The 9885-nt window shown below is 33.7% G+C and overlaps 1 protein-coding gene across 2 annotated transcripts; it reads left to right on the top strand.

Annotated features, from left to right (window-relative positions):
- The first annotated feature begins 912 nt into the window (after positions 1-912).
- On the top strand, positions 913-4936 carry LOC147563661 (protein TIFY 6B-like). 2 transcript variants are annotated; one of them, XM_086639408.1, is made up of 7 exons: positions 913-1412; positions 2761-2960; positions 3077-3366; positions 3515-3605; positions 3683-4016; positions 4151-4208; positions 4549-4936. In XM_086639408.1, exons 1-7 carry the CDS (start codon positions 1340-1342, stop codon positions 4703-4705), a joined length of 1203 nt encoding a protein of 400 aa, XP_086495534.1. In that variant the 5' UTR covers positions 913-1339; the 3' UTR covers positions 4706-4936. The 2 variants fall into 2 exon arrangements, with proteins under 2 accessions (XP_086495534.1, XP_086495543.1); XM_086639417.1 differs by lacking the exon at positions 913-1412 and adding an exon at positions 1963-2467.
- The last annotated feature ends 4949 nt before the right edge of the window (positions 4937-9885 follow it).

Genomic DNA, 9885 nt, shown 5'->3' with positions numbered 1-9885 from the left:
AAACCTCACACATTAATATCAAAACATGCCCTGAAATTTACTTGTGTAAAATACCATTTTTGCAATTTGAGAAGGACATTAAATTCTCTCGACATAAAAGAAAAAGATAGGTTTGTGGTCCCGATCCAAAGTGGTCCTTGCTTAATCAAAATTGGGAAGATATCTACCCAACCAATTTGAAATCCCTAATGAAAATGAATTCATACATTCAGAGCTTACATCTATTATGTCAACTAATATTACGTACAAAAAGTTTTGCTTAATCCAACTTTTACATATACATTGTGTTTTCAGCGCGCGCCTACACACACACACACACACACACACATATATATTACAGATTATCGTGTGAGAGATGTAATTACCTTTGTGTTTTATGTGGGTGGCTCGTCTCTATAACTGTATCCATAAATATTTCAAAGTAATGGTTCTAATGCTCGAGCAGAGTTTGAACTATCACATTGTGACATGAAAATATTGTCGAATTGAAACTTATTTGAACAAACATTGTACAAAGGAGTTTACAGAAAAGGCAAAAACTTAAACCTCACTCTATCTCCCACACACGTTTAATGGTTTTGTGGGATTACACAATTCTAAACAATAACTCGTTTGATCTTTAATATGTGAAAATATATCCTGTAACGATTGCATTCCTATATTATATTTTTTTTATGTAAATTAATAAAAAGGATAGGCAAACGCATTGGGTTTTCTTTTCGACCCGTATCGCTAAATCTAAAGTGTCATGTGGTCCATGCCAATATTAAATTTGGGGTGGGATCTTTGATTTTATAAAGAGATGGAATCACATGTTAGATGTGGACCTAACAAATGTGGAGGCACGACCATCAAAAATATTAAAAGGAAAAGGAAAATGTGGAAGCACGCAAGTATTAGCTTTGACAAATTAGGAAAAAGATCCTGGCATTATCAAAGCTCAACAATAATCATGTGAAGTAAGATTAGATTACGGCAAATCAAACGGCCACGATTAATCTATTATCACACTCGGCGAGGAAACAAATTGTCAGGACTTCTTTAACAACGTGGCGATTATTAGTTTTAGTTGTTAGAAACTCACGCACGTGGTTACTCACCGGCTAGTAACCGTAACAACCGGTATCAATTCTTCAATGCTAAAATCTCATTTCGGCGGATTCAAAAGAGAAAGTTTTTCAACTCCATTTTAATTTCTAGAGAGAGAGAGAGAGAGAGAAAACAAAGAGTACCTGAGAGAAAGTTTCAAGTGCTTTTCAGGTTTGTCTGTTTGATTGAAGAAATTTTTAGGGTTTTTCAAGTTCCAATCTTGTAATCTTAAGCTACCGTGACTTTCACCATGGAGAGAGATTTTTTAGGTTTGAGTTCTAAGGATTCAATAACAATTGTCGATGATGATTCTAGAGATGCTGGTAAGTTCCTTCGTTTTGATTTAATTTCTTAAACTTCAATTCTCTGAGTTCTAGTATTATCGAGTCAAACATGTCAAATTAGAGTAGAAATCTCCAACTTTTGATTTAATTTTCTGAGAGTTCGTTGTTTGAAATCGAGAATTAACTGAGTAAATCATGATCTTGCTTCACTTAGCTTTGATTTTTCTCTTCTAAATCCTAAAACTTTTTTGCTTCAACGCTCAGATTTTCTGCTAGAAGTTGATTTTTTTTTCTTCTAAGAATTTGGTTCTGTTGAATTGGGAATTACTACTTCATGATTAGTTGTGACAAAGTAATTAGTTCTAATTTAAATTTTGTTACTATTTATGCCCTTTTTTTTATTTGCTAATGTGCGCCTGGACTAATCTTGGAAAAAATTGATTTTTGTGGGGTCTTAAATGTTAGGTTTGGGATCTACAATATAAATTTGTTTCAATAATTACTTAATCTATCATTATTTTTCTTTCACTAAATTAGTAAAGAGTTAATTACTAGGGTTTTTAATTTGAATTTGTACCATGAGGACATAGCCCTTCCTTCAATTAGGGCACATGGGGGTGGTGGTGAAGGATGAAGGAATCTATTTGTTGCTTTTATTGTAGTTTTGTGAATAATATTTTATTAACATGTGCTCTGTGTTTTCTTTTATTTAATATGCAACATTTAACTTCAAGTCATCTTTGAATCAGTTCATACTTGGAAGTAGTGCATTTTATATTATTATTAAACTTCATTAATAACTCAAGAATCAAAATTTCTAATTCTATTACTACTATATTATTTTAGTTGTTGAGTTTTTATATCACCCATGGTTTTTATAATCCCACTTGTATAAGCTGTATGAACCAAAAATTATAAGATTTAATCACCCTCACCCACCTCCTTTGTAGGAGTTGAATATCAAGAATTTTCCTTGATTTCTATTTCAAGGTTCCAAGAGGCATCTCATTTGAGTTCATTCATCAATTCTAAAGAATACCCTTTTTTGATAATTTGAAGGGATTACTGAACACTCTGATCTAGTTTGTGATTGGGTTAGTAGTATTCTTCATTGGGTTCAATACAAATCTTAGAAAGTGTTTACATCTGTTTTCTTTTTGAAGATTTAAAAACCATTTATCTTGCTACTTAGAAAAAATTAAATTTGATTTGAATTTTTAGTGTAACGATTAAGTCTGATCTGAATTATGTTTGTGCAATGTTTACAATCAATGATAGGATAATCAAATAGGAAGGTAAATTAGAGATTGAAGATAGGTGTTCTGTTTTTTTTTTTTATCACGGAGCAACAAAATCATCTTTCTTACCTATTGTTTTGACCTTGTAGTTTCCATGAGAGGATCTTCTATGCAGTGGCCATACTCCAATAAGGTATCTGCCTTACCCCAGTTCATGCCTTTCAGAAGCGTTCAAGAAGAGAGACCTAAAAAGATGGCTAATGACCCCAATGTATCATCTGGCTTTATGTCTATATCAACTTCAGATGCTTTTGATGCAAGCCAGAAAGCCTATGCTAGTTTAGTTCAGGTTCGATACGAAAACTTAATTTCTTTGCTCTTATACAAACTTTATGAGTTAGTTCGAAATATAGGTTCTCTGAATCGTCATTGATCTTGACATTCTTCTGTCTCTTTGGTTTGCAGAAGAACTTTAATGCTGATAGGCACGTGGGTAACCATTATGCAGTTACAGCTTATCCTGTGCAACAAGTTGATCCATATTCTACCCATCGTTCTAATGAGATTAGGCCGTATTCGGTCTCAAACCACACAGTTTCAGTTATGAGCAATCCTTTCTTCAAAGGTCAAGTCTCCTCTGGTGGACATCCCTTTGCAGGTAGTAGTAATGTGAGGCAACACCCACTAGGAGGAGTTCCAGTTATGTCTCCACATCTCACAGCTTCTGGTTCAATGTCCGGGGTTACGGATCAGAGGTATGTTACTGCAGATAGTACAATAAGGGTTACGATCTCTTTATAACTCATAGTTTACAACACAGTTGTAAGTAGGAACATGTCAATCTTTTTATTTTTTACCATCCATGTCTCACAAATGCTGAACCCAAATTGAACTTTCATGTAGGAATATGTCAAAGCCTGTAAGCTCCTCCACTCAGCTGACCATCTTTTATGGTGGTTCGGTGAATGTCTATGATGATGTCTCTCCTGAGAAGGTATGCCTCTCTTTCCCTCCCTTTTCGTGCTGTTATCTACAAGGTCTCAATTTGTTGTTACTGCTCTTTTTATTTAGGCTCAAGCTATTATGTTCTTGGCCGGAAATGGGACTACTCCGAACCTTAATCCAGCAACCCCTAGAATGCAAATGCATGCACCAATCCCAAAACCTGTAGGAGCTGATGTTGCCCACGGAAATCAATCCCATAATACATCACCTTGCTCAGGTCTCTCAAGCCCTATGTCTGTTACTTCACATCCAGGTATTCAATCTGCAAGTGGATGCAGTGGCTCAAACGAATTGATGGCAGCAAAATCTGTAGGATCTTTGATGGCATCTAGTAGCCAACAAGAATCTCCAAGAGGACTCGCACCTTCACTTGGAAATGCTGCAACTTTGAGGCCTGCAGGTATTTGAGCTTAGCTTGTACCGTTCTTGGTTTCTGACCGAATGAGTGTCTTCAAATGTTCTAGAATAAGAATCAATTTTGTTCTATAATTTTCATGGATCTCACATTTAATCATGAACTTGTTTCTTCTCCAGCTGTACCTCAAGCTCGTAAAGCTTCACTTGCCAGGTTTCTGGAGAAGCGCAAGGAGAGGTAATTTTTAGATCTAGCTCTCTATCATAGGTAGCTATAAATGAAACCTGCAGTTCAAGGGTTAGTTTGTTTTTTCAACAAAAAAAAGAGTTGTTTCCCCTACAAAATGGGCATTAAAAAACGGGCTAGTGGCTTACCAATTTTACTCCTTAATTAAGATTAAGGTGGTGATTGTTTTTACCCGACTCGTGCATTTGACTGATCTAGATGGCCTAGTTGGGGTGATTTTGGGTCTTGTCGAGTAGGAAAAATAGACACCACCGTAAGAGTAAGATACCATATTAAGTTACTATTATATATTTTTGGCATAATCTAACTGTCTAACGACACTTAATTGCAGGGTGGTTAATACTGCACCTTACAGCGACAATAACATGAGCAAGAAATCACCAGAAAGAAGTGCAAGTTTCTCAGGCAATTCCGATTTAGGTTCTGCTCAAAAAAACAAACAACAGTCATGGTGTTTGGCGAAGGCCAAGATTGAAAACCTTGAATAGAATCTGCAGACACAACAAATTAGACGTGGAAGAAGAACTTCTGAATCTTTTTTTTTTTTTTGAAATTTTTGGTCTAAATTACCTTCTTTTTTGTTTTGTTATCGATGTTAATTTGTTTACTTCTACTGTCTTTTGTTTTTTCTAATCTTAATGTGTTTGGAGCTTTTTGATCCAGTAACACTTTTGTAACAATTTTAAAAGAGTAAGCATATATATGTTATTTTTCATCTATTCTTTTTGGTGTGCAGAATTCTAATTTTTTGGAATATCAAAATCAATGAATGGATTGCCATTATTTTATACATTTATTACTTTGAAGGTGTTGGGTTTTTAGATTCTTTCTTTGGCACTAGCAACAACTTGAAGAGGTTGGCCCCAAAACAATTGAAAGAAAGTTGAATTTTCTCACTAATAATTATTATTTCTTGCCCAATTTAGGAGAAAAATGTGTAAGCAAGTAAGAGAAAATCGAATGGAAGTTAGTTTTTTTTTTTGTTAAAGGGAATGGAAGTTAGTTGTTGGCCCCATATGTTTTGTACATGTTTAAAATTTAAGCTATAAATTTATATCATGCATATGCTTTGACCCACTTTCTTACTTTGTTGAAATGCTTTTTGCCCCACTTGAGTTTCTATTCCAAATTACATCTATGTTGTTTATGAGTTTATCAGACCATTAATATCTACTACACTAATATATTTTTTAGTAAAAAGATTGATACATCAACTATTCCTTTGGCTGTGTTCAACAAATTCCTTTGGTTGCAACAATGAACTTCGCCGAGTTTTTATCTAGTTCTAAATTCTATAGAAAATTGAAGTTGTAAATATACTATTCCTTTTATCCGTGTGGTCGTATTTGTATAATAAATTATCATTTTCACATAATCTTAAGTAAGGTCATCTGTATACAGTTCAACAAAAAAAAAGGTCATCTGTATACTGTGTCCAAAAAAAAAGTCATTTGTATACTGTATAACAAGTGGAAGCGTTTTACCGTGGAAATGATACCCCAAACTATTATTTTCAAATTATATCCTCTTTATCATATTATTATTAGTAAGACATATCCCGTGCCCTAGGGTATGAGGGGACGAACAGTTGTATCAATTAAATGAGAAGAAATTTTAATTCAGTGTTTCGAGAATCGCCACATAATGTTGTTCTAAGCGCTCCCCCCAAACATGTCACCCGACTTTATATATTTATTATTGCTATATTCATGCACTTTAATTTTTGGTATTCCACTTATTGTTTATTTATTTGGATTCTTTTTTCTTAAATTAATTATTTTTTTCTTCCTAACGACACGGTTATTTTTTTTCTTTAACTAGGTTGTTTTATTTCTAAAAAGGATTATACTTTACATTTTAGGAAGGGCTTCTAGACAATATCCTTTATTAAAAAATGATGTTTATCTCCGTCAATGTTTTCCTTTATGTTTTATTATATAGATTATTATTATTATATTTTTTCTCACTTTTAGGAGAATGGAATTCATAGTGTACTTTACGATTGAGCATTCCAATCGATTTTCAACTTGTAACAGCCAACAAAAAAAACCACTCACACGGTTTTCTTCCTCCTCTGTCTCTCTCTCTCTCTCTCACTAACCGTTTTTGCAGACAAACACAAGTTCTGCGTGCATCGCTAGAGGGAGGGGTTCCTTTGGATTTTCCTTCACTTTCGAAGGGGATGTTACCCACTTTAGTGTTTTCCCTCTGTTTAAGGTATTTGGAGTATATATTAGAATGAAGGAAGATGAATTCAGAAGCTAGAAAGAGAAATAATTATTACTCTTTGATCTTAACCTCTCTTTCTTCTTCAATGGCCACTAAGAAAAATTATTTGAGTCACCATATTATGAGTCATCATGTAGAGAGAGCAAATCGAATGATTAAATCTTCAGACACTATGTTCGATTTCGACGAATCAGATCCTAAATGGAATTCAAATAAAAAATCGTCAACCGATCTTTAGTTCAAAAAACAGATTCGACGTTCATCCAGATTTATGAAGAAGTCTTCAACGACGATTCTTACTAACAATAATGATCATCCATCTGGTGGTGGAACTATCGTATCATCTTAGTCGGTTACATACCGGACTGGTCTAGGGTTCTTAGGCAAGATCATTGAGGTAATCAGAGAAGAGATAGTTACGATGACGATAATGAATCTGATGATGACTTTCTCATGAGTTTTTAGCAAGACAATTTGCAAGAACAAGAGTTGCTTATGTTGTTCATGAAGGAGTTGGAATGCCTCTTAACATCAAATGTCCTACGAAAAACTTGGTGGTGTTCTTGATGCAACCATAATTCGTCTCTACTTGGTTCATTCTTCTTACATGTTGGGTCTTTTTATTTTGTTTTTGTAATATTGTACTCCTTTCCCTTCATGTTGTCTTTACTTTTGTAAGTTTCATGTTGTAATTTACCTTAGTAAATCCATGTTGTACTCAAAGGCGTCAAAAGTCTCAAAACGATGTAAAGTATTGGATCGAATTCCTACTTATGAATGAAATTCTGGTTTAACTCTCAAAAAAAAAAAAACTTGTAACACCTATCTTTTTATTTTTATTATAACTTTTATCGCCTATACATTTGATTTCAATTGAATAATTTTGACACAATATTATATGAATATCTTATACTATTATCTATAAAAATTAGTGGATTAGAAAATAAAATACTTCTTATCTAAAAATGAAGAGTGACAATTCAGTCACAACTAATTAACACGTGAAGGGAGGTGGAAATGTGGAGTGATCCATACAAAATAAACACACGAAAATTTGGTTTTAGATGTAGACTTATCAATCACCTCTGTTAGTGTATCTCGTGGGACTTGGTAGTAATAAGAGAAAGTAAAGAGTGATATATACTTGAAAGAAAGAGATAGATAGAGAGAGAGAGAAAGTATTGTCGGAGTCTTTCGACATTGATGTTATTATGTACCACTTCGACTTTATCCTCTTCCACCAAAGAATTTTAATGGCATTGTGATAGAGTGATGATGAGGCTCAATTTGTGTTCATATTGAATGCCACACCATCACAACATAGAAGAAAAGTTTCACATTTATGAATCCATCTTGGCAACTTGCTTACAGTAGCATGGTAGAGTTTATGATGTACAAGTACAACTAAAAAAAAATTGTTTGACAAGTAGGTATCCGATCATTAATACTATTTTTTACTCAAAAGAGTCTATTAAAAATTAAGTTACCTCAGCGTACGGATATGTTTTCCCCGACGAATATATAAAAAAAAGTGTATTCGAAGTAGAGTCGACTGTGAGCGACCAAATTACTCGTCCTCCAACAGCTTGGAGGATCCATATTTAGCTGACACATTGCCATAAAATTAGCTTCACCAGATATAACACATTGTAAAACCAAAAAAGTTAGAGACAAGTCTGACCCATACACAGGGGTGGATCCATGGGGGTGCGAGGGGGTGCGGACGCACCCCATGGATTCCCCCGAAAAATAATAATAGTAGTAAATACTTTTTTTAGTATAGGTATATATAAATATATATATGTATCTAACGATATACAATATTGACATGAAGAAGGACTTGGCATAGTGGTTAGGGTGTGATTTAGATTTTATCTGTGAGTGTGAGAACATGGGATCGAATCCCTCCATAAGCATTTTTAAGTATTTTATGTTTAAGAATTATAAGCATTTTTAAGTATTTTATGTTTAAATTCATTTGATCCAACTATCTTTATTGATGTTCAACTTCAAGAACTGAATACTTTTTCAAAAGTACCGAGTTGTTTTGTTGTATGGCGTGTTTGAGTCCATCTAGAGGATTTGCCCTACGCTACTTAGTTCTCAGCTTGATAATTACATTTACGGTATGAGGAAGAATGATGATTTTCCAAATTTGGATGGGATTGAAGCTCTTGCTAGACCATTGGTGGAAACTAAGAGTGATTCGTGGTTGAACAATAGTTTAGTAGTGTCTTTATTGAAAAGCAATTTTTAGTAAAATTGACAATGAGTCGATTATCAGAACATTTCAAAACATGAACTCTTGTAAAGGTTAATGCGTTTGTAATTGTTGATGAATTAATATAATTAATGAATACAAATATTTTGTTAATTACTTTGTTTGCAAAAAAAAAAAAAAAAATAGGTATATAAGTTCGCACCCTGTAAGTGAAAATCCTGAATCCGTCCCTGCCCATACAAAAAATAAAATAGCACAATAGTAAAGACTATCACCATCTTTTTTTTTTTGATGAAAAAGACTATCACTATCTTATTAACTAGTTTTACATTATACATAGTGTCAGTCTCAACCATAACAAAATTGTAATGAAGTTAAAAAAAAGTCACCAAGCGCCCATAGTTGCATTACCAATTACCAACCACAGTTGAAGAACCATTCATATCTAGATTAACAAAATAAAACAAAGGCGTTTCGCACAACATATGTAAGCTTAGTGGTACAATTTCAGTTGCATATATATATATATATATATATATATATATATATATATATATATAAACAAAGGATTGATGCAAACATGCAAAGACTAGATAAAGATCAAATGAAAAGTGAGGGGAAAAGAAGAAGCGTGACGGGGAAGATCTCAAACCTGAAGGACCCAACCAAGTGACACAGAACTAAAATGGTGAATTGAAAGGATTCTAGATCGGGAAATGCTAGAGTTACAAACGATTTTGACAAAAGAGAGTTCTCAGTAGATGTGGCGGTTGTGATATTCATCTCTCAACGGTCTAGATTTGGTCAAAGTTTCAAACCACAACCGCCACATCAGCTGGGAACTTTCTTTTGTCAAAATCCTTTGTAACTTAACTTAAAACAATGAGTAGCTAGGTAGACTATACTATTTATTTGGTTATTAGCTAGTTCTTTGTTTATTTGGGATTATTCTTAAAAGCCCTTTATTGTAACTCTTTGAGTGCGGCATTTGGATTTTGAGCAAGGTTTAGTCGCCTACTATGTATGGCATAAGTCTGATGCTATATTAAGTTTGTAGTTATCAAAATCGTTAACGGTTGAGCTGAAGTACTTGTAAGTTGTAACCAACACAAACCATGGGAGTTCATCTAAAAATTTTATATGCACACACAATTTTTGTTGTAGGCACACATGAAACATAAATGGTTTTTTTTGGTCCATAGACTTGTTTAAGCAGTA

Source organism: Eschscholzia californica, unplaced genomic scaffold (genome assembly GCF_041429995.1).
Source record: "Eschscholzia californica isolate CP2 unplaced genomic scaffold, dmEscCali1.0.p SCAF_1, whole genome shotgun sequence".
In the NCBI taxonomy this organism is placed as follows: Eukaryota; Viridiplantae; Streptophyta; class Magnoliopsida; order Ranunculales; family Papaveraceae; genus Eschscholzia; species Eschscholzia californica.
This window is presented reverse-complemented; position numbering and strand designations above follow the sequence as displayed.

Bases quoted from the DNA above. Each gene is read 5' to 3' on its own strand.
- LOC147563661 (XM_086639408.1), top strand. From the start codon at position 1,340: ATGGAGAGAGATTTTTTAGGTTTGAGTTCTAAGGATTCAATAACAATT. The intron at 2,961-3,076 runs GTTCGATACGAA...TTTGGTTTGCAG, and splicing joins CCTATGCTAGTTTAGTTCAG to AAGAACTTTAATGCTGATAG. The intron at 4,209-4,548 runs GTAATTTTTAGA...ACTTAATTGCAG, and splicing joins CTGGAGAAGCGCAAGGAGAG to GGTGGTTAATACTGCACCTT.